The 26,249-nt window shown below is 36.6% G+C and overlaps 1 protein-coding gene across 1 annotated transcript in view; it reads left to right on the top strand.

The window, feature by feature from the left end:
- The first annotated feature begins 3,235 nt into the window (after positions 1 to 3,235).
- Positions 3,236 to 26,249, top strand: part of LOC107667279 (reticulon-4 receptor-like) — a 112,862-nt gene continuing 89,848 nt past the window's right edge. The window contains exon 1 of the mRNA XM_016458915.1: positions 3,236 to 3,724. Coding sequence (XP_016314401.1) covers positions 3,703 to 3,724 — 22 coding nt within the window. The 5' untranslated portion in view covers positions 3,236 to 3,702. The remainder of the gene's footprint in view (positions 3,725 to 26,249) is intronic.

A 26,249-nucleotide genomic window follows, 5' to 3' on the forward strand; every position in this document is an offset into this window, starting at 1 on the left:
ATACCTGAATTTTAGGCTTGTGTAATTTATTAGATTTGTTATATTACTGTGTGTCATGTGATATGATTCAAAATTGAAAAAAAAAAAACCTACAAAAGCAGCATGATTGGATAAATGGAGAATTTTCAGTTGGATGAGAGCTTCAGATGCACTCAAAAAGCATGATTCACAGAGCAAATATTGACCAACTTTGATTCCTTCACATGTCAGTACGCAGGCGGATCTCTAACTAATACAATTTGAATCGTGATTTGAAATAAAACTAACAGCCTGCAGGAAGCTCTGGACGTGGGTGATGGAAATGGTTAAAAGCAGCTCCCAGCGTGAAAGCTCTCTCTCTTTCTCTGTCCTCTTAAATCCGCTCTATCACTTCAACTCTTTAAGACTTGAGAAGGGATTAGTTTGAAATCGTGACCATCATAAATAATTTATATGTGCATTTAAAACAACCTTTAAGAAGTCATTTAGCAAGCAGTTCATATTTGATGCTCTTCTCTAAATCCTTTCTGCTGTCTGAAAGTTCAGTTATTCTCTCAAGGGGAGACCTGGCTAGTTGTCACAATAGGAAGTTTTAATAATTATAATCATCACTTAATTCAAAACAGTAAGTCACAATTTTTGTTTTTGTTGCTCCAATTTAAAATGTCTAAATTATGATCATTTTCTAGTGAGTAAATTAGTGAATATATCAAAGCCATAATGGCATACATTCAGGCAAGAGTCAAATAAATTATAAAGAAAGACTGTAGAAGAGTTTGAACTTTGTTCTCAGGACAAGGTATATAAATATTTAATATTTTTTTCATAAATATGAAACTGGTGCAAGTTGTCTCATGCAACTTATATGTTGCAATTTTATACGATTAATTGCGTACAGTTTCATATTTTGTATACTATTTTGTCAATGTTTTCATGAATGTTTTTTTCTTTTACATATACACTGTAAAAATAATTTTTCAAAGTTTTGAATAAAACAAACATTATCAGAGTAAGTTTTACTTAGTAATAGTAAGTTTTTACTATTTTAGTCTTTCTACTTCAAAATTGCGTTTTCTTTGCTATTTTTAGAGATATCTGCTATTAATTGTACTATGAAAATTGTTTCACCACCAAATTATTTTTTTCAGTGTAGCTAAAAAGAGTTAAGTTACCCATAATTTTAAATAAAGATATATATCAAAAGATTATATTTTAAGGCAATATATCATATTCAAAGTCATCTCTTTTACATCTGTGTCATGTAACAGCAGGTTCCCATATAGTGTGACAACATGCCCCACTACTGGCTATATATCACCACACACAATGAGTGAGAGAGAATCGGCATCCAGAACCGACTTCTCCATCTGTTGTGGTCACTGGGGGGCGTCTTCTGCCCAAAAAAATATCCCTGATAACTTATTTGTGTGTGTGAATTAACATGCTAATTTCATCTACTGTTCAAGTACCCACGCTGTATTGCATCCACGATCTGTGACTGCATATTACACTCCAGCATTAATTGTGGTTGGTAGCCACAGGCTCAGTTATTGCTCAGTATTAAAGCAGGCTATCTCAAATGCAGCACAAACACCTTGGGAGAATCCTCAAGGTAATGTGTATAGACAAAATTAGTTGGATGCTACATTATTGCACGATGGGAGCCACATATAAATTAATGCATAGAAATGTTAAACAACTGCCATTTGAATGCAACTCTTTGTGCAATGTTAAAGGAAAAGTTCACCTGAAATGAAAGTACTTAAAAACTCATTCTCATCTGTTGGAGAACACAAAAGGAGACGTTTTGTAGAAAGTCTGAGCTCCTCTTTTCATTATTAAGATTTCAGTGTTTATTATTATTTATTTATTTTCTTTTTTAAATCTTGCATTGTTGTTATAAATGCTAAAAATGCTTTATATAAACCATATTTTTACAATGCTTTGCCAGTTCTTTAGAAAGGCAAATAAGTACATATTTTGGATGAATCTTAAGCAATCGTTTTCATTCCTTTGCACTTGTAACATGTTGATTTTCATTGTTTCATGTCTAATCAGTGGATAATTCACATCATTAGTCTGTGAGGGAAGAAAACAGATGGATATGGATGGATCGTTTTGTAATTGTAACATGAGAGGTCTTCAAAGTCATCAAACCTGAATGTCATCTTTCTCATTTGAACATCTCATGTTTCACAGAAACAATTATCCTACCTGTACATTTTTTTCAACAGAGACGGTTGATTCATGGAGCAGTGTGTTAAATGAAGGCAAGGGAATTTGTTTTATTGGTTCTTTAGCTGTTATTATGGATTTTATATGTCATCTGTCAAAGATGGGGTTGTCAAATGAATGCATCTGCAATTTCTAAAAGTTTACATGTCCTCAGGCTTTTTTGTTTATAATTATTTGTGTATATATATGCAGGAATGCCTTTGTTTTATACAAATGAATTCTCTGCACATCAAAGCGTCTGAAATCTATAAAAGATTCATTAGTGCTCTATTCCTGCTCCTGTGCTATAAAACATTAATCTCTCTCTCTTTCTGTCTCTCTCTCTTTCACAAAGCAACCCCACAATACCCTTTGCCTCTCTGTCTTTGTTTGTTTGTTTATATTCAGTTCAATTAAGCTTCATTTGCATGACTATGGGGGTACAGTAATGTGAAAGTACAGTTTAAGAGAAGTTAACTATTTTAAAAAAGCACAGAAAATAACAATACTAGATGAATAATTAAAAAAGACACAGAAAGATAAAGAAAACTTAAAAATATATTTTAAGAAAAAAAAAAAAACACATAGGGATCATTCTATGAAACAGGTGCCTTTTCCAGTTTCATGTTAGTGATTTTCATTAATTTTATAATAATGCATGTTTTTTGACTGCATTGTGCCATTTCAAGCTAAACTGAGACATTTTAACGTTATACAAAGTATGAAAAAGATGACTTTGCCTTGATGAGGATCTCTTGGTGTCATTATCATATGTATGTATGTGTGTATTTATTTATTTATTGAATAGTTTATTACTAAAAAGGTTGACACAAGCTGGAGACTTTTTCATATTATTATTATTTTTTTCATTACATTTTTGCATCATTTGTGTTGATGTGTTTAAAATAATGTCTGGAAAAGTGACCCGTGTATTAATCTCTAAACCGCTTTTACAACTCTCTCTCTCTCTCTCTCTCTCTCTGCACACACACACACACACACACACACACACACACACACACACACACACCCCTCACTCTCTCTCTCACGCGCACGGCGCCACAGCCTCTTTCCGTTCCTCCCGCGCGGCTGCACGGACGCTCGGATAGTTGGAATACTTCTGCTTTCACTGGAAATGTGGCATACAGCCTATTTGGATTCATCCCGCCAGTAGTTTATCCCCCCTTCCAGTGTGACTTTCGCCAGCTCTCGGCAGTCCTCCGGGCTGCTCCGTGTCGGCAGTGAGCAGCAGATCTTTGAGTTTGGATGTTACTGTGATTGTGTCTCTGTCCAAATGACTGAGAAAGGAACCACCAGGAGACGCTGCTCTCCGTCCCGCGCCTGTACGGCGACCGTCGGGTAAAGTTTAGCGGCAGGGATGATAGTAGTTCATCTTCCGTGAGGTTTGCAAATTGTTCAAATTGACCACAGCGAGGAAAACACCATCTTCTCTAGACCAAAGGGGACCTCTTTCTGGGATTAGTCGTTTACTGGATTTATTCATAAAACATGAAGACTTTAATTGTTGAGGGTAAGTCATGGACATCATTTTTTAAAAAGTTATATTTGTTGAATTCGCTGTTGTTTATTTATTATACACAGTTTAACTGCCGCATACGCCACGCGCATTCCCAAATGTCTGTCACGGACGAGAAGGGTATTATGTGCTTGATTCCCGTTACATATTGCAAACATTGAATCGATTTGCTCATATATTCAGAACTCCCCGTAAAAAATACGACAATGTCGTACTGTTGTACGCGACGCGAACGCGACGCTTCGTTTATAACGCGTTTTAGTTTGACGCGTCGCGAACAGACAGTCTGTCCCGCTGAAAACAAGGGAAGAATCACAGTTGCTTTGTCTTGACACGAGCTTAAACGTATTTCTCAACTCGTTAATGAGCGTTCATGAAGGGATGCGTGAGCTTGAGTATCTGACTGGGTTTACGCTGGGTAGTTTGCTCACGGTCGAGGTTGGTTAGTAGTTTTCTACCGGAGAGGAGACTCTTCCCGTTGTTGATGCAGTGATAAAATTGAAGTACATTGTTTTGTATTTCATTCCTTTTTTAAATCAATTTTAATTATGCGTCTCATTTTAGACACTAATAATGGGGAGGTTTCAAATATTCCCTGTTTTGTCAAGTCGTTTAAGTAAATCTGAGTTGTGGGTAAATCTGCGGTCGTGTCTACTTATTTGCAAATGTTGTTTGGGGGGTGTCATGATACACGGAGCAGACTACTCGGTGAACTCAGTCTTAACTTTATTAACACGCACGCTCATAGAACATTCTAGCTATATCTCCATCAGCAGGCTGCACATACTGGCCCCGCCTCCGTTGCCTAGCAACCCTGGACCCCGACCCAGAACAGCCTATCACAATAAACTATTCACATTTCACCACATCTCCCCTCTTTAAAGTTCAACTGTGCCTCATTAGTTTTTTTTCTCTCTCTAAGCAATATGGAACAAAGCAAATTACTTTCTCAACCAAGTAACAGGCATCAATATCAACATCAGATATCAGTAATAACATTCACTGCTCACAATCTCTTCAATATAACTCGTCACTTAAACCGAACATGTTAGCATTTAACAATTCACTTTTCTTTTTTTTTTTACAGTACATTGTAGAAGTTAACATGAAAGAAAACTCTTTGCATCGGTATGGTTGTTAACAACTACCCCAAAACATAGTCCTTAAACTTTACGGGCTGTTTTACTTCCCTACCAGCAAGGGTTCTTTTGCGGGTGGGTGTAAGAGTGTGTGGTGTAATGGAAGCTGGGGTACTGGACCCATTCATAAAGTCTGTGGTTAAATCAGTCTCAAGAGAGGGTCCATCAGTTCCTTCACTGTTCTCACTTACAGTCTGTCCATTTGGTGTCTCAGATGTTTCCGGAGTTACAGGTGTTTCAGGGACACTCTGAATGTGTCTCCGGTTCCGGCGAGAGATTGTGCCTTCCTTTGTTTGCACAATGTAAGATCTGGGTTCAGGAGCTTTTCCAACAACTGTTGCTGATGTTTTCCATGCTTTTTCTCCATCCCACTTCTGACACCATGTCATGATACACCGAGTGGTCTGCTCTGTGTATCATGACAGGGGGAGTGGCCATTGGCTTTACACCTGAATATGTAATTACAAAGGCCTGGACAATGAATGAGGGTTTATAAGGATTGTAAATAGTTGTTGTTGATAAGTTGCGTGTGCAGTTCTGTTCATGCTGTTTTGCGTTTAATGTTCGTGTTTTATTTGATTTATTCTTATACAATGATCAAATGTGAAATATGTTTGAGCGTTTGTTTTCTTACAGTACCAGTATCTGAAGAAAGGGATGCTAATCGAATATGCTGACTTTAGTCATTAGAATTGAGCATATGTAACTAAAAATGAGTATGTTCAGCTCATAATATATCTGAAATGTATATGCATATCTTACTGCAAAATAGTAAAATAAAAAAAATCAATTTTCAGTGTAATATTCTCTAGTTTCCCCTGGTATTTATTGATAAACAGGTCAAGGAAAACTGTATTCTATCAAGTTTTATCACAAGAATTCAGTCTAACATTTGGTTTGCATTCTACATCAGGTTAATTCAGAAAGGTGCTGTCCATGGTGCCGAAATCAACAACATAAAGACTCAGAGCTGAGTTCAGCTTCCTGTTTTGCTGTTTTCAACCCAAAGAGGACAGCAGAGCTTTATTAGGGCACTGTAGAACATGGTTGAAAAACATTTGTACTGCATTATCCCTGGACTAATTAGGCTTTAACAAAGCATTGACGATGTTTGTTTAGCTTGTACCTGTGAGCTCGTGAGCAGATCTAACTAAAGATCACATCATAAGATCACAAGAAGCTTTGGGAGGCACTGAAAAATAGCAGTGCTCCACCCTATACAGCAGTGATTAAATCCGTAAAGCTCTAAGGATGGAAGCAGCTCACTGCACAACTATTTGTTTCATGCATGACCAACTTGTGCGTCTCCTCGCAGTGTGCTTTCTCACAGGAGTTGTGATGTTGTTTTGGATGCCAGATGGACATGTCCTTCTCACTGTTTGGACCCATTGGGTATCCGTGGCCCCTCCCGCCTCACTGAGCTAACCTGATTGAACTGAAAACACATTAAATATTCCATCATACTGAGACGGAGAGCGTTAAGGATGAGAAAGAGCAGTAGTCTAGTCGTGCAGATGGATCTGCCAGGGGTTGAGAGAGGGAAGGTGAGGAGGAGAGGAAAATGAATAAGGCATCTTCATTTCCGTACTGTGATGTGTGGAGGTATTGATATTTGGATGATAAATGACGTATGTTTTTGTTTTGAGTGGCGATAGACAGCCCACTCAGAAAGCTTTTACTCTCTCATTTTCTTTGATTTTCTCACTTTTGGCCCTTGTAAGCAGTAGTCAACCATAAAATAATCTGATTGATTTCAAAATGAGTGAAGAGTAGCTTACATGTAGTAGTTTACATGACCTCTGTGCTGAAAGGGGGAAAAACCTAGTCATTACAATTTACTCACACTGTAAAAATATTTTTAAAGTATGTTTTATGAGAAAATACTATTTCAGTCTTTCTACTTAAAAATTTCAAGTTTAGTTCATTGTTACTTGCCGTTTCTTTGTAATTACTTGTGAAAAAAAAAAACTGCCATAAACCATGTGACTTGTGCAAGTGTGGAGTCATAAACAGAATGATATATTTATCCTCTGAAAATCTTCCCATCTGCTAAAACTCACAATATTCATTTGCACTTGCTTTCACATTCAAATATGGCTCCTTTAGGTGTAACCAACCAGGTTTGACATTATTTACACCAATGCCATTGGTGCAAGTTTGATGAATGTGCATCTCTTAGGTTATAATCTTACTATACAGTATAGGTAACATTATATAAATCAACACTTAATACGAAAGCAGAAACCTGGTGAACATGGTTGTCTATAGAAAGGGCAGTGAGTTTAGAAGTGTTTCAGTAGGAAAGCATTGTTAACAGAGAGATGTTTGTGTTTTAAGCTTGTAGCTATTGGGTCTGCAGTTTTGCTTGTGTTTGGAGTCAATGTCTGAAGAGCATTTTTTTCCAAGAGGTTTTTGCCTCCGTTTCGGGCAGGCAGCTGTAAAGATTCCTTTTCCTTCCAGTCAGTCGAAAAATGTATTAAAACTGCTGAAAATATTCCAGCCTGCAGCTCTCCAACACGGAGAGCTAATTCACTGTGGTGAGCTTTTAGTATAAAGCTTTGTATTATAACTTTCCCTCGGACTGTCACTCTAAACAAGACCCTCTTCAGAACCATCCATATTTATACAGACAGCAAAGAAGTCATTTCCACTCCAGTCTCCTGTTATCAGCCAAATAATGTGGATGATCAGAATACATGGCAGAGAGCAGCAGACTCACAGATAGGCTCTGTTGGAGGGAGCCTCGGTCTGCTGAGAGGTCTCTCTGATACAGAGCTTCATCTGCTACTCGCAGGTGTGGAAAAAAGGGTATCAGCTGTTATGAAGACGCATGGGTTGACGTAGGATGAATCAGACTAGCTGTGGTCTGGATAGTGCTGGGATTTAAAAGATCATGGTAGGACTTGGGGATTTTTTTTCAATTGTGTGCAATGACGTGTGCAGTCTGTTTGTTGAGAGGTTTAATGTTAAGAATGTCTTAGTCAACAAATCAAATCTGCCTGATATTGCACTGGATTTACAAGTGTTATTTTTTTCCTGTATTGTGGTTTGAGTCGGAGTTAATTTTTAAATTACATTTTGTTTTTAATTCATTTTAAATGTCATTTAATTTCAAATATTTTTATTTTATTTAAAAAAAGTTATTTAATTTAATAGAAGAAAAAAAATCATAAAATAGATAAATAGTACTACCTACTATATGTGTCTGTGTAAACATTTAAATCAGTTAAATATATACATATACATACATACATATATTAAATAATTTGTGTTATATATATTATATATAACACAAATAAGTTTATATATACACACACAAAAAAAAAATATACGATATATTTAATTATATATTTCCTATATGTATTGTATATATAAAAGTGTATATATACACAAAATCAGTTAATATATTACTTATATTAAATATATACCTATTTTTTGTTTACATATTTCTGTATTGTATGTTATATATATATTAAATATTACAAATTATTATGAAGTATTGCAGATATATATAAGTATAACTGTTGTTTTCAAGAGTTTGCAAGGCAACAAATTGGTTCTTGTATGGAAAGCAGCTGAATTTTCCTGCTGTGTATTTTGTGAGAGTGAAGTTATCAAGGTCAGTGGTCTTTCCATGTTTCTGCCAAATAGCACTCTGAGTGACGGCTGACCTCAAACTGACTGCTAAATATTGCATTTAATGTGTACAAACAACTGAAGCAAGATGTATCCAGGTATAATCAAAAATAATTCACAATGGCATTATTCAGTTTACTTTGGATTGCTGTATGTAAACAAAATCAAATCAGCCTCTTGGCTTTTGACAGCAATATAAAGGAGGCCATTATTAGAGAGATCACTTCTAATTATTATCACTCCTGTAAGTGTAAACTGTGTTTGCTCAGTGTCAGTTGTTAAGATGGCAGCGTTATCAGCAATCAACAAGAGGAGAGACAGGAAACCCCCACCTTATTGAATAGATGGGAAGAATGAATGAGTCATTGAGGATTTAAAGGATGGAGAGTAAATTGATTGTATAGAGCAATAACAGCTATAAGAATACATAATAATATGTTAATGTCACCAAACATAAAACCCACATGTTTAAATGCATTTCACTTTTCTTTCCTGAAGGAAAGAAAATACCTTCTCTCAAAAGTCGTTCATACTATTAAATAGATTTTTGCTCATGTGTCTCAGATTTTTGAGAGAAAGAACCCAGTAATCTCAAATGTGCGAGTTTCTCAATAGATCGCAACAATGTCTCAAAATCTGAGCTGATTTTATGAGATTTCAAAATTAACTCAACTTGTACTTGTACTGTATGTTAACAGTTGACTTATTTGTGTCTATTTTTATTTATTCTTAGGATTTTAAAAGGAATGTCACTGATAATGTAATTTTCTAAATATGTTACTTAAGTCTCATGAGCTATGAAAGAGAAACACTAGAGCAGTTTTTGTGTGGGTTTGTCCTTGACAAATTATGTAATTGTATGGATTCCAGAATGCTGGAAAAATTAAAAAAGAAAAAGAAGGATACTGAAAATATCAGCTTCCTGTATCTTGTGGGCTTCAAACTGTCAAAGCTGTATGTGGCTAATGCTGTGTTATGCAACATTTGCGGATTCAGTTTTGCCCTAAAAATGAATAAATAATTCCATAGTGTGAAAAGTATTGCAGGCGTGGTGAGAGACTCAATAGACGCTCATCAAATCCCACTAAATGAACTAAATCCACTGCAATAACTTCATTTATTCAGGCAATCCCACATTCTATTGCATCAGTTGAGCTCTGTGTTCAGCAGAATGACCAAACCGCATCAATCTGATGACCTTTACAGATGCAGTGTAATGATGCTTTGCAATCTTTCGGTGACATGGGATATGTTGTGTATGACAAAATGATGATATTGTTAAATTTGAAGTTATTCTTAGCAAAAACGCTTAGCTGTCATGCTTAAAGGTATGAAATGGTGTTACCAGCTGCTATAACTTCTCACTCGAGGCAGCTTTTGACTATTAAAAGATTTTGAGCTATAGCATGGAATGAAACTAGAACAACTTTCGATTTAAAATTGGGGAGAAATTGAGATTGAGAAAATAAATCACCATCCATGATACTGTTGGACCATTATGACACCATTTTATGTAAATGCATTTTGTAATTTTTTTAATAATAGTTTCATAGGTTATTATTCTGTGTAAAAATTTTATATTTCCTACACTAGGAAAGTGCGGTATGACCAAAATCACAATGTGTGCGTGCGTATACATATATATATATATATATATATATATATATATATACAGTACATGTTTATACCATGGTCTGTCTGGAGAGAGGTGGGAGATTGCAGATTGCAGATTCCGCTGCGCACACACAGAAACTTATTATCAGCGCTGCCCTGCGACTTTTATTAATAAAATACCATAGATACTAGATCACTACATTATATTCCTCAGCAATGAGGTGGTAAAATCGCTGTTTTTGAAGTAACTAAACAGCTTTGGAGTCATTGCGATTGAACCGAATAATTTAACGAATGATTCATTCAGGAACGAAATGCCCTCATGCTGCTCAGAGACGGTGACAACAGTGCTGTGACTGTGCTTGGAATTATTTTTGTTGACGAAATAGAGCAAAAAGAGGAAATATAGTGTCTAAAACGTAAGTCTCGAAAAATGGGGGCGAAAACAAAAGTGTTGCGTTTATAATTTTGTTCAGTGTATATATATATATATATATATATATATACACACACACACAAGTAAGTTTTAAACACATACATTTTAATTAATATTTTAATAATTTTTTAAAAATGTTTTTGAAAGAAGACTTTTATGTGCACCAAGGTCAAAAAAATAATAATTGTGAAATATCATTACAGTTTAAATATTCCTGTGATTACTTCTGTCTTCAACGTCACATAATATTTAATATAACATAATATAATGTTTTAAAATACAAAAAGTCATTTTAAATTGTTATAATATTTCAGAATATTGCTGTTTTTACTTAATTTTTAATCAAATATAAATGCAGCCTTAATTTTACTAAACTTTTGACTGGTAGTATATTATATAAACAGGTTGTAATTCACATTACTTAGATACAATTCCGCATAAGCAATCATATGTAAATGTATTTCAGATAGTGCCTGGGAGGAGGATCTAATTGCAGCGTACACAGAGCCTTGGAACTGGCAGCATAATTGACAAGAGGTGGACATGCAGTAAAGCGTCCCTCTGAGGATTAGCTCTGACTCTGTCTCCAGACAAACACCACTTTTTCCCTTTCAAAGCAAACACGGAAAGCTTTAAGCTAACAAGTGAGCCCGCGCTCCTCTTTCAAGCCGCGGTAGCCATTCTCTCTTCTGAGGCAAAGATTAATTAACGGTGATTCAGCTTCCTTTTTTCCTCATTACAATACCGAATATGAATGCTACAGCTAGCAACCATTTTTAGCTGAACACACGCCCATGGTAATGAAACATTTATCCTTTAATCTGGAGAGGAGAGGTCTCTGTGAATAGCTGAATAGAGCTCGTGATGGATGACCTGGTAAATAGTTAATTAGACAGAGCACAGGACGACCTTAAATTAGGTGCTTGACTAGAGCTTTTGTCTGGACCATAAGTCAGTGTTGTCCCTCCTTTTCTTGCCCGTCTCACCATTTTTCTCTTTGTGTGTCTTTGTTTGGTCCTCTTCAGCCACCTTTACACTCTGTTTCTCTCTGTTCGCTGTCACTTTTTCGCTTCCGTTATCACTCCGGCAACTGTGATTCGTTAGACCTTTAACACCACAGATCCATTAGTGACAATCTTTTAGCATCTCTTTTAGAAATCAGCACAAATGGAGTGCGAGAGCCACAAGGCTTTGGATTCAGACTCTGATAGAAGGACTTTATGATATAGATTTATTCTTCTGGTTTTAAGCTTTGTTGTTAAAGGTCACATATTATACACCTTTCTGGAGTTTTATTTTAGGTTTGGATGTCCTTAAGAATATATATTTGCGGTATAAGTACGAAAAACTATCTAAATATATTTTCACAGCTCCTTTCTCAGGAGCTCTGCTTTGAACAGGTCGATTTTGGCCTGTCTAATTAATATTCATGAGTCTCTCTTCTGATTGGACTGTTGTTTTCTGAGTGACGCCCTGCCAGGCCAACCACAGGTAACTAGGGTCATGTATGCTGTAGCCTGCTATGGCAAATAGAAAAATAGAAACACCTGTAAATAGAAACACCGATAATGATGGCCACTGCTGAGGGAAATGTTTTCCGGCCTTACATGTTTGAGCCGGACTCAGACCCCGAATCGGCGACGACAGGCGACAACCAACCACCTCATCAAATGCGCTCACAACAGGATGTTTCAGAATGGTAATTACATTTTTTTTTTTTCAAAAACCGAATGCAGTAATCTACGTAACTATTGCTTTCCTACTGATACAACACATCAGCATCAAGTTAGCAACACGTTAGCATCACGTTAGCGTTGCATAACCGTTTACAAACTATAATTTCAGATTATGCCGGCTCAACATCGTGAAGTCTATCAGCCATCGGCGATGGATGATGGCATCGTCTATCGGCCCAACCCTAGTTCGGAAGCCTGTGCAATGATGTAGTTTCCTGACATCTATGGACTGAACAGTGTTTTCTTGACATGTTTCCGTGTTGTTGTTGCTCAGCAATGGCATGTACGCGGTTTGGCAAAAGGAGAGTGGGACTGTGGGCAGTGCTCGGGGTGGTGACGGTGTAGTTCTGACGTCACCTTTTTACGGAAGTCACAACGGCTCGTGAAAAGGCACAGCTACTTTATGCAGGCTGTGTGTATTTGTCTGTGGATTTACTGTTTTGAAACTTATATGGTAGTTACATAGCCCTTAGACCTCAGTTATCATGAAAAAAGCCATGACATTTCAGTTTTGACAATATGGAACTTTTAAAGCAAATAGAATTAGAGAAAAGAAGTGTTTACACATTTGTATTTTTTTCTGGTCAAAACAAAACTGACTTGGGAAATAACTCAATAGATAATGGGTATAATAGAAATATGAACCTATTCTCACAGTTTTGGTATTTGCCAAGGGAGTTTTTACAGCAGGTCATATACAGTATCACCCTAAAATCACAAGAATAAAGTAAGAATATATATGTTTTATAAAGAAAATCAAGTGAATAAAGAATTTATTTATTTATTCATTCATTTCTTTATTTCTCCCTGTATATATATATGGATATATATGATAAAAAAAAAATATTATTAAAATAGTTAGATTAATATATTATATTACAGTATTGTGAATGTAATGAACATCACTATTTATTTATTTACTTATTTACCTCTAAATTAAAAACAATCTTCTCAAACAATAACAATTTTGCATTACTGTGACAGTGAAAACGTCTCAGGTTACTTATGAAACCATGGTTCCCTGAGTAGGAAACGAGACACTGCGTCCTCTAGGGGTTGCGGGGTCCGTGTCTGAAGCATACATTGAAAAAACACCAACAACACGTTGGCCGGCGACAGCCATGACGTCACTACCGGTGCGACTATAATATAAATAGGCTCCGGGAGAACACATCATCCACTTCTTCGTTTGAAGCTTGCGTCCGCAGCATGGCAAGAAACCTAGAGGACGCAGTGTCTCGTTCCCTACTCAGGGAACCATGGTTACATAAGTAACCTGAGACGTTCCCGTTCATGGGAACTTCGAACTGCGTCCTCTAGGGGTCGCTATGGGGAACGCTATACCCACGCCGCCATGCTTAGGGGAGTGCATGACAGAAACCATGGCGAGCACTAAGTACCAACTCTACCATATTGCCATGGGAGTTGCCCCTGGTACGTTAGACGGCTCTACAGCATGTTCCAATGCTGGAACGGCTAGCAGTAGTTTACCTTAGCTGAGGGAGCACAAACCCAGCTCTCAATGAGAGGGGGCTCAACCTACAGCGCGATTGTAGAAAGCACCATGCTCACAATAACCTTCAATGGTGAGGGGAGTGATGCTTCCAGAGTGTGTCGAAGAGACACACTAGATGAGTGGAGCCCAAGGTACCGGGGTCAAAACCAGCTCAGAGAAAGGGAACAAGGTTAATAATGCGTAACCCTTACCATACAGGATTCCAGAAAAGTGGGCAAAGCATAATGTGCACAGTTACCACTTATGTGGATTTTAGAAAGTGGGCAAAGCATAACGTGCAAATTTACCAGCTATGTGGATTTTAGAAAGTGGGCAAAGCATAACGTGCACACTTACCACTTATGTGGATTTTAGAAATTTAAAAAAAAAAACTTAATTTAATAATTTATTAGAATAAATTATCAATAATAGTGCCCATATAAAATGTTTATTTATTTATTTATTTATTTTATTTTTTTTTTATTTTTTTTTATTTTGGGGTAAAATGTGATCTTGGCATGTTTTCATAAGATTTTCTGAGATAAATTAATCTGGACTTCAAGGGTGCGAGGGTGATAATGCTGTCAGTCCTGTGTTCCCGTGTCTTGTGTTTTTCTCCCCATGTTCTCCCCATGACCTAGTTTCTCCCTCATGTCTGATTATGTTAATTATTTCCAGGTGTGTCTTGTTAATTCCTTGATTAGTCCCATAATTTAAGCCCTGTGTGTTTCCATGTCCAGCGTCCAGTATTGTTCGTTGATTCCTGTGCTACGTGTGTGTTCCTTGGTGTTAGTCTAATTTTGTTCTGGATTCCCTCCGTCTCCTCACTCTGACACAGTAGCAGCACCGTGACAAAGGCACTGTCAAACACTATAATTTTACAGTAGACTATCCTTGCTAAAGAACTGGCTCTTGTTTGAATCTGAGACTATATGTTTCGAATTTATAGATAAACAAGTACACTTGAGAAATCACACAAAACCTTAGCATATCACACTAGGGCTGGGCGATATGACGATATTATCGTATATCGACGATGTCTCGTAAGTATCGCGATGTCGATGTAAACCATCAGGTAACAGACAATTATCGACATTATCGGGAAAAAATGACAAATGATAAACCTAGTAAGTTGCAAAAAATATTTTACATAGTCACCATACAGGTTTTTTTGCATGCAAGAATTAAATAATTTAGTAGGAGGGTTGGGAATCGAAAAGCTATTCCAATTTCGGAAATCAGATCAGATGCCTAAGGTCAGGAATCAAATTACTTGTTATAAAATTACATTTCGATTCTGCGTCTCGATTTCTGTATGCGCATTTATTGTGATTTCAAAAGATTCAACTGCAAGAAGACGAAATAGAACTCCCTTCTGCACTTGCGCACTGTTTTCTGTGCTGCACACACACGCACACAAAGCACACGCACAAAAGCCGCCTCTTATATACGCAAACACTGGACTGAGCTCTCTTTCTCGCATTCTTACACATTCGAATGGACAAATACACACAGAATTGTATCAAAATATCCCATAAATACAGTGAGTTATGTCTTAAGTGAACGTAAAGAGTTGAGAAAGAAAACAAGGGCGTATTGGATCTGTGCATTGACAGCAGCCGCTGCCGCCAGTCATTATAATGTTAATCAAAGAACAAAAGAAAAGAAAATCCCTCAGACTGTATAATGATGAAAAACCACAAAAATGACAGGTATAATTAAAATACGCAAATTCCTTCAGCGCACATTTCAGTGCAATATTTTTACAGATTTTGTAAACCGTGTATACAATATAATTATGTTTAATTAAGCTGAGATATAGCACTATAAATTCTTAATTAATTTGCAACAAAACTATAAAGTTTTGTTGCAAACGGATGATGACATCAGACTTCTCAGCTCGCCCCTCAACATGCATGTGTTTGGAGTTTCGGCAGCCCAACACTGAATATTATATTGTGGGCGTTGTATTTTGATTAATAAAATAAAAATGATAAAACTTACAATATAAAAATGAAATTTAAATTACCCTGCTTCTAATTAAATAAAGCAGTTATTTTTATTTAGTTAAAAACGGGCCGAAAGAGACCTCCGAACTAGTAGTCTACCAGAAAGGAAAATTGTTTAAAAAAACCTTAATGTTTTTGCTCGGAATGAATTTTTAATCCCTGCATGATTTTAGTCATACATGATAAATATCAAATACGTTATAGCTTGACTACAAGTTTAAAAACAACGCCACAATTGTTATAATTAAGGACATCAAACTTACCATCATGAAATGTGTCTACACAGGCGATAATGCCAAAAAGAAAGAGAAACATCAGAAAATCAGCATATTTTATTCAAGAAATTATTATATGACATTAACATGCATTTATCATTCTTACAATCACCACCAGAATGTCCAACTTCACCATGATGAACTTAAAATTAGGTTCTATTCTTTTTCCTCAACAGTTCTCCTCACAAAACGAAATTCATTTCAAAAACAAATTTGATAAGAACAGTGTGGAAATTTTTAGCAACACCAAAAATAACAGCAAAGCTAATGTTTTCTGTTAGTTTAAGCACAAACTAAGAAAAGTAAAACCAAACTTTGTGGCAATAATTAAGACCAAACTGAACATGGTGTGTGTATATGGTGCATGTCGGCAATGTTGTCTCGGCAGGGGCGGGGCGTGGTCGAGGTGGGGCTTAGGTAGACGATATTATCGGATATCGCGATATTTTTAAAGGCGATTATCGATAAGATATTTTTGACATATCGCCCAGCCCTATATCACACTGATACTGATCGCTTCTCTGTTAACTGATACTGTTGAATAAGACTGAGAATTTAATCAAATATGGACAAAGGGTGCATATAAGAACTGTGTTTTATCTTTTTTTACTTCTTTCTTCTGGCTTTAAAAGAGTATTTATCTTTAGGTGGGGAATAAAACATTCTCCAAAACCTCTTTGGAGAAACAGGCCTTATAAACAACAAAATACTGATTCCCTTTTACACAGCTTCTTAATAAAATTCAGAAGTGCAAGCGTTGCTCATCTTAGACATGTTTTAATTTAAGAAAAGAAAAATAAATGAGTAAGAATCAGACAGATCGACAGAGAGAGAGAGACAGACGGATGGCTAGACTGAGAAACAAAGTCACAAAGTGAATGGTTGATATACCCATCGGAGAAAAAACAAGCAATGTATCTACATTAGGAGTCAGAACTGGGTGGAAAAAAATATATTTAGACCATCATTCATCTGGTTGGAAAAGAACGAGGTGTGGCAGAAGAGAAAGCAACGTCTGACAGTGAGAAACAGCATAGGTGTTTCACTGGATCTGAGCAAATTACTTAAACACAATTACAGAGATCCCCACCTTGATAGAACAAATGGCATTATTGCTATGGGGGATTTTCCCCACAATGTGCACATACATAGTAACGGGTGTTTATGCGAGTGAATGAGTTGAACTCAATGCAGATGTTCTGGTGCATGATAATGGAGTTTTCTGGGCCATTCCAGATTTAGGCTATCAGTCCAGACATGAGCAGAATGAAAAATCAAATTCATAACAAACAGTCAGAGAAAGTTTAACTACAATTCTAAAATTTATGAAGAAAACAACAGCACTTGCAAAAGGCCCCTGCAAACTCACTGCTGCATGCTGGGCTGTTGTGGGAGGTTATTAGTGCAGCTGGATGGTTGCTAGGGTGCTCTGGGTGGTTGCTAGGTGCATGTAAGTGTGTTTTGGGTGCTTGGTAGAGCTGACATGCTATTGCTAGGATGTTCTGGGTGGCTGCTAAGTAGTTGTTAGGGTATTCTGGGTGGTTGTTGATGCTTGCTAGGGTGTTATGGGTGGTTGCTAAGTGCTTGATATTGTGTTTTGGGAGTTTGATAGAGCTGATATGCTATTGCTAGGATGTTCTGGGTGGTTGCTGTGTAGTTGTTAGGGTATTTTGGGTGGTTGTTATTGCTGCTGTGCTGTTGCTAGGGTATTCTGTGTGTTTGTTAATATTTGCTAGGGTGTTATGGGTGGTTGCTAAGTGCTTGCTATTGTGTTTTGAGGTTGATAGAGCTGATGTGCTACTGCTAGGATGTTTTGGATGGTTGCTGTGTAGTTGTTAGGGTATTCTGGTGTTTGATAGTGCTGCTATGCTGTTGCTAGGACATTCTGTGTGGTTGCTAAATAGTTCTTAGGGTATTCTGGGTGGTTGTTAATGCAGCTATGCTGTTGCTAGGGTATTCTTTGTGGTTGCTATGTAGTTGTTACTAGGGGTGGGAATCGTCACCTCACGATCCAATCCGATTCCGATTCTGGGAGTCACGATCCGATTCCAGAACGATTCTTGATCTACTTTTTTCACCCTTTTTAATTAATTCGTTTACTGACTTGAGAATCTTACAATCCTTACATTTACATATCCTTACATAAGTAATTAAGTACTTTCTAAATAATTACAAATTGAAAAAAAATAATTAAAACAGTTGTATGTTAAGAATTTTAAACTAATATAATTTTAAAACACAAGCAAGTAGCAAATAATAAAGAGGAGCATAGATACATATTACAAACAACAAACGAAGAGTGTTTTCAGTATTTAAGATTATCTGAACGTTTTCCATTCAAGAACTGTGAGTGATTTTTCTTCATCTTTACTGTTGTTTTTTACTATGACCAGATTGACAGCGGGAGATCTATTACCAAAATAGATGCGCACGGATCTCTTTTGAAATATAAGTAGTAATGTGGTTTGTACTGTCCGTATAATCCCATAAGAGATAACTGGCTGTTTACATTAATTTTGCATCATAAAACCATTTTGAGACGCAAGTGCATTAAACCACTTACGCGGAGTCGCGCACAGCCGCATGCACGAGCAGTCTTCACAAACAAAACACATGTCAGCATTTGAAATTGAAAGCAGCCTTCTGTTAGTGAAGTTCATATTTTAAATATATAAGTCCACTGCATTCCAAACCACATAAATGATGACTTCGTAGAGCATTTGTAAGGAAAATACCGACGGGCGAGTCCGCACACTTCGATTGTAACATCAAACAAAGCGCGCGTCTCTCACAGCGCATCCTGTGCAATGAAGCCCGTGAATGTCCTTGTAATTCGCTTCAACCTTTCCGAACTTTATGAAAGATTATTTTACGGAAGGTTCGAGTGGTGTATGTGTGTGAGGAATTGCAAGCAAGCAGAATACGGGTGTTTCTAAAGCAAACTCAGCGTCATCGCGCATCTGGTTAAAAACTAAGCTCAGGATCGATTCTGAGAATTTCTGAGATTCTTAGTTTTTCCACAGAATCGTTGGAGAGAGAATCGCGATGGATCTATTTTTTTCTCCCACCCCTAGTTGTTACGGTATTCCGGCCGGTTGATTGAGCTGCTGTGCTGTTGCTAGGATGTTTTGTGTGGTTTCTAGGTAGTTGTTAGGGAGTTTATTGTGGTTTATAGTAGAGGTCGACCGATGTATTGGTTTTGCCGATTAATCGGCACCGATAGTTTTTTGCTGGAACTATCAGGTATCGGCAAAAATCCATGCCGATAGTTTTCCGGGTTGCGTCTGTTGCTGGAACGGCTGAGAAGGGTCTGCTGTCATTATACAGTACGAGAGCGGCCTCTTTGTTGTTAATGCTTCATTTATAGAGCTATAATATAGATCGCGCTGTCTCTTTCCGTTTGCTCCGTTTTTTAAACACCGAACTTCAGCCTCATCTATGCCTCATTGTTCGTTCATTCTTGAAGTAAACTTGTGTCCGTTTGAGCTGATATACTGTTGCTAGGATGTTCTAAATCAGGGGTCTCCTAACTTTGTCCTGGAGGGCCGGTGTCCTGCAGAGTTTAGCTCCAACCTTAATCAAACACACCTGAAAGCTAATCATGGTCTTACTAGGCACACTAGAAACTTCCAGGCAGGTGTGTTGAGGTAAGTTGGAGCTAAACTCTGCAGGACACCGGCCCTCCAGGACCGAGTTTGGAGACCCCTGGACTAAAACTAACTAAAATTAAAAAGGAAAATATTTAAAGTTAGCAGGGTAAACATTATTCACAAGGCCTTTGAAGGATGTTCAGCATTCTTCTTATTGAGTTTGTGTTTTTGCACAGCCCTTCAGGACCGAGTTTGGAGGCCCTGTTCTAAATGGTTGCTAGTTATTTGTTAGAGTATTCACTGTGATTATTAGTGTTGTTAGGGTGTTTTAGATGGTTGATCAAGCTAATAAGCTTTTGCTAGTATGTTCTGGGTGGTTGATAAGTAGTTGTTTAGGGTATTCTTGGTGGTAGTTAATATTGCTATACTGTTGCTATAGTGTTCTGGGTGGTTGCTAGGTAATTGTTAGAGCGTTTTGGGTGGTTGCTAAGGGGTTGTTATTAGGGATGTAACGATTCACTCAACTCACGATTCAAATCGATTCACAATTTTGATTTCACGATTCGATTCGATTCACGATTTTCAGCGCTTTACTTAGTTCTGTTGACTAATCGCTTTATACGCTTAAAGCATTTCCTTGGTTTCCACTGTAAACAAAGCAGCGCTGAACTTATGAACTTTAATATGCGTTATACAGAGGCAAGATGAAAAGAAAAAATACCATCTAAACTTTTCTAAAGACAGTAAGTTCCCCTCAGACATACAATTATATAAACTCCTACACCTAAATGAATCGTGATTTGTTTAGCATCTCAACCGATTTGAATCGTCACATATTTGAATCGATTTTCAACCGGCTCGCGGTTAATCGTTACATCCCTAGTTGTTATGTGTAGATGAGTTTTGTGTAGAGATGTGTTGTTGCTAGAGTATTCTGGGTGGTTATTAAGTGGTGGTTAGGGTATTTTGGGTGATTATTAGTGTTGTTTGGGTGGTTGATTGAGCTGCTATGCTGTTGCTAGAATTCTCTGGGTGGTTTTTAGGTAGATGTTGCTATATTCTGGGTGGTTGTTAGTGTTGGTATGCTGTTGCTAGGGTGTTGTTTGTGGTTGCTACATGATTGTTAGGGTGTTTTGGGTGCTTGATAGAGATGTCATGCTGTTGCTAGGGTGTTCTGGGTGGTTGCTAGGTAGTTGTTAGGGTATTCTGGGTTATTGTTAGTGTTTTTTGGGTGGTTGATTGAGCTGCTATGCTGTTGCTATTATTCTCCGGGTGGTTGCTACGTAGATGTTGTAGTATTCTGGGTGGTGGTTAGTGTTGGTATGCTGTTGCTAGGGTGTTGTTGGATGATTGCTAAATAATTGTTAGGGTGTTTTGGGTGGTTGATAGAGATGTTATGTTGTTATGCTGTTGCTAGGGTTTTCTAGGTGGTTGCTAAGTGGTGGTTAGGGTATTCTGAGTGGTTGTTAGTGCTGCTATGCTGTTGCTAGAATGTTTTGAGTGGTTACTTTCTAGAGCAAATAAAACCAACCCACTGGATGAAAATTCAGTACAGAACAGTCATCTAGAATGCCTACTGCCTACTGTCACCAGACTTGAACCCAGAGAAGCCTTGAAAGCATACAGACTCTACGAACTGGGCCTCGCCGCAGAGACAGACAGAGCCAGGCGGCCTGTGCTCTTTACTGCACACAAAATAAGGCAGAAACAGAGCTAGACTTTCTGACCTTATGCATGCCCTAACCACACACAAATTAAAGACACTATGTTTCCCGGTTTGTAAAGAACCTCAGAGACTCGTAAGACTGCTTTGAATGTGAAATCTGACTTACAGAGAAAAGGGCAACCAGTGGGACACAAATGTCATGCTGAAAGTGACCTGCATATTAGATAAAATACATTTTGATTCATAGTTCTGACCTGGTTTGCAAAATAAACTACAAAATTAATAGACTCACTATACTCTCTCCCAACTAATGCCATAAACTATACAGGTACATAATATTAGAGGTTAAAATTAACAACAAAACTATTATATTCAGTGCTATTTATTTTCAGATATAACAGTCACACACAATAAAAATGTTTGTATACAACTAAATTGATAGTTTTCAGTCACGTGACTGGCTCGAAGACCTGGCGGGCAAAACATCCATAGAACTGCAGCAAGTTTTGGCCATCAGCAATCCATATAAATCACCCACTGCAATATGTCAATCATTAAAAACAGCAGAACATTCTAAAACGTTTAATGTGAAAACACTTAAAGTGCCTTTAAAACGGTGATATTAAATGATTAAATTCAGTAAACAGCTTATTGATGATACATGCTTTATACAGGCAAGAAAATGAGCCCAGAACGCAATGCGCTACATGGTTAAGTGTCTTCTTTATAATGGTTTTCTATGGGAAAACATTTAATATTAAGCTTTGCGCATTGCATTTATATTCTGGGTTCATCTGTTTGCCTGTACAAAGTCTGCATCATCAATAAGGTGTGTACTGAATTTGTTGGATTTTTGTAATAAAATGTACGACATTAGAAAGCTGAGACTTTGTTTCTTATCAGATGTAACAAACCACACAACTCTTTGCGATTATTGGATGGGAGGCACATTATAATATTTGGTGAAGGGAAAACAGTGGACAGTGTTTATTGGCTGATACATTGGTGCGTCCATACTATATATTGAGTTTATTAATATAAGTCCCTGTTTTGTTATCCCCCCAAAAAAACTAGTGAAGCTTGAATCTTAACCCTCTACCGCATGGTGTAGCCATATGGCAACATACTCTTTGTGTTAATTTCCTTGCCATTGTCTCTTTAAGAGAACATTCTCGTTTTTTTTGTTGAAACAGAAAATCGGTGAGACAGACATATTTGAGTGAAAAGACAGAACACAGTTCATTTACAAACGTGCCATTAAGCCAAAGATAAACATGACAAACATCTAATGAAGCGCTGGCATGTTTTATTCCATTAACAAACTGTCTCAACACACCATCAGATGCTACTTCATAAATCCTTTTTAATGAAACACACACATGCACGTACATACACACACACAGACTCACTAAATAAGCCAGATAATTGCAGTGTTGAAGAACATCACGTAGACTTCCAGTAATTAGGAGATTATATCCACATAGCCAGAGAGGGGAGGTGAAATCGCTCAGCTCTTCTCAAACCTCTAATGGGGTCAAAAACAGCTCGATAAATCCAGTGCTGGGCTTTCAAATCCACTGCAAGCGGGGTGAAAGGGGGAGATGTAGGGGCAGGTGAAGTACTCGATAAGGGTACGGATGTTAAAGTTAACATGAAATCAAAATTGACCATTGACTTTCTTATTACATGTTCCTGATGGTATTTTGAATGTTTCATAAGTGCATGTTATTTCAATGAATGTGCGCAGCCAGAATGAGTCATGATTAATGATGGAAGAAAAGAGTGGCACACTGCAAAAACTATTTAATGCCTGTGTGTGTGTGTGCGCGTGTATATATATATATATATATATACAGTGGGTACGGAAAGTACTCAGACCCCCTTCAATTTTTCACTCTTTGTTATATTGCAGCCATTTGCTAAAATCATTTAAGTTAATTTTTTTTCCTCATTAATGTACACACAGCACCCCATATTGACAGAAAAACACAGAATTGTTGACATTTTTGCAGATTTATTAAAAAAGAAAAACTGAAATATCACATGGTCCTAAATTTATTAGTATTAGTATGAATTCTCATAAATATTAGTATAGCTTAGTATTTTAGTATATATTATATATTACTGTTGTATATCTTACTTTAATAATATTAATAATTTGCTTTATTTATTGGTATGGCAAAATATTAAATAATTTAAATAATCTATATATTACATGTTTTGTAGTGTGCCATTCACAAACAAACAAATAAATAAATACATACATACATACATGCATGCCCTGCATATATTTCTTGTTTATCCTGTTTCACTCTTTCAAAATTTTCTTGATGGTCTTAGGTGTTTGTGTGTCTGTGACAGTAATTGACCAAGACATATCCAAGACAGTAATTGATGGGTTTGGGTGTGGTAGGTGCATATTATTGGTGTATATATATATATATACCAGAACATGGCAAATTAAATGTGAGCAAACTCTCCCTGCTGAATTGTCTATGATAATGTTGTCTCTCATCGCTCACATCTCACAAGGGCAGGCGAGGGGTGGCGGCAGGACAGGATATGGATCTGTCTCTGAAAACTTGGCATTGGTACATTATTATAGATTTTCCAACAGTAAATGACATTGTTTGTCCACACTACACAAAAAGAAGCTGGTCCAATCATTTGAGCTTTACAATATGCTTATGTTTGTTTATTCAGTGTGTTTTTGAGCTTGAAGGTCATCCATTCTTCTAAATGTACTGACAAAAGGAAAGGTACGCTGCCGTTGTTTCATTTTCTGTCTAATTGTCAGATCAGGTCTCAAGGAAACAGAATTATTTCAATAATCAACAATGGAGAATGAGAGACATGTCCACTGCCAACACCTCATTTTCCGTGTGCGAACAACCTGCCATTGTTATTCAAAGTAGAATTATTCTAGAAGGAATCCATTTAATTCTCCTCATGTCTAAACAGCTTTGTGGATGGATTGTATATATTTATTTATTTTTTAAATAGCCAGCATAATTTCTCAGGCAGCCATTATTATTTAACAACTTCAGCCTGGGCCAACAGATAAAGTACCACCTTTCAGAGAAAGATGAATCAATCGTTTTATTGTTGTGCCTATTGTGATAACTGCTACATTTTCTAAGTCTAAATCTTTATCATAAATATAATCCTGACTTTATGTCCCAGATTTTGTGAATGAACAAGGACTGTATAGTACGTTATAAGTGGTCTATAGGGCATTTGTTGTGACATTGGAGTGTGTGCAAGATATTTAAGACACTTCTGAGATGTTTATGCTTATTTCTTGCATTTTGATCAATCAAATTTCTGACTGATTAGATATGCATATTTCATTTAGATTTGGCCACATTAGCCAGATTGCTGTGTGTATTAAATGCATATTGGATCTATTTGTCTATCTGTCTCTCTCTGTCTGTCTGTCTGTCTGTCTGTCTGTCTGTCTGTCTCTATTTATTTATTTATTTTAGTCTGTCTGTCTGTCTGTCTGTCTGTCTGTCTGTCTGTCTGTCTGTCTGTCTGTCTGTCTGTCTGTCTGTCTGTCTGTCTGTCTGTCTGTCTGTCTGTCTGTCTGTCTGTCTGTCTGTCTCTATTTATTTATTTATTTTACTACACTTGAAAATTTTGTTTCTTGTCCAAGTTCTTTTAAGAGATGTTTTTTTTTTTAAAGACTGAATGGCAAACTAACAACAAACTGTAACGCTACTGTGGCAAGCAATGTGTGTATATGTCTTAAACAGTTCTTAAAAATAAATACATATAAAAACACATCAAATATTGGTATTTCTTATGTTTTTGTATTTTGTATTTTATGTTTATGTATTTTATTTATTAGTGTTAGTATATATTACAATTCTCATAAATTAGTGTGAGTGTGTGTGTTTTTGTGTATAAATATGTATATATGTGTGTTTAACATTCTTAAAAATAAAAAAATAAAAAAATATATATATAACAAGTTCTTAAAAGAAATATATAATAATCTCTATTTATTTATTTATTTTACTACACTTGAAAATTTTGTTTCTTGTCCAAGTTCTTTTAAGAGATGTTTTTTTTTTTAAAGACTGAATGGCAAACTAACAACAAACTGTAACGCTACTGTGGCAAGCATTCATTTTAACTGGCTTTTGAACTTTTAATATTTAATATTATTTATTATTAGATATATAAATTAATATTCATTAGCTAGATTTATAACGTAAAATTTGTCCCTCAGACTTTTTCGATTGTTCTTACACCTTTGCATGAAGTGGTTTTATTTCAGCGTCATTGACATTATAATATTTGTTAATATAATTAGATTATTTTTTTGTTTGTTTTCAGTTTTCACTTTAATTTTAAAATTTGGGTAATATTTTATGTCTATAGTTTTTATTTTTTATTTTTAGTTGTGCTTCAAGTTAAACTAAACAAAAATTCGAAATGTTATTATTTTATTTCAGTTCACATTTATTTTATTTCAAGTAACAAGTTTTATTTTATGGTTTTAGTTTTAGTTAACCATAATAACCCTGGCTCGAAGAATACAACACACAAACCCTATCCTAACCCTAGTTATGTGTTTTTGTTGGTTAAAACAAGCAAGATACAGACGTCTGTAGCATAATATAAATAATGTATTTCGATTGTTCACTCATAAGCATTGCTGCAAATGGGTTCTGCAAATAAAAGTTAATATTTGATTATAGCAGTGTTGTTTCATTGACAGGTTTGTGGTTTTGGCAAGATTTAAGCAGCTTGAATTGGTGCAGCACAGCAGGGTTGCATCCCACAGCACTTTTAAAAGACTGAGGGCCACAGACCCATGAGGCCGGTGAACACCTGGCCCACCTCAAACAGGCGAACATATACCCACACACACACACACGCACACACACACACACACACACACACACACACACACAC

This window comes from Sinocyclocheilus anshuiensis, unplaced genomic scaffold, assembly GCF_001515605.1.
Source record: "Sinocyclocheilus anshuiensis isolate Anshui unplaced genomic scaffold, SAMN03320099.WGS_v1.1 scaffold373, whole genome shotgun sequence".
Taxonomy (NCBI): domain Eukaryota; kingdom Metazoa; phylum Chordata; class Actinopteri; order Cypriniformes; family Cyprinidae; genus Sinocyclocheilus; species Sinocyclocheilus anshuiensis.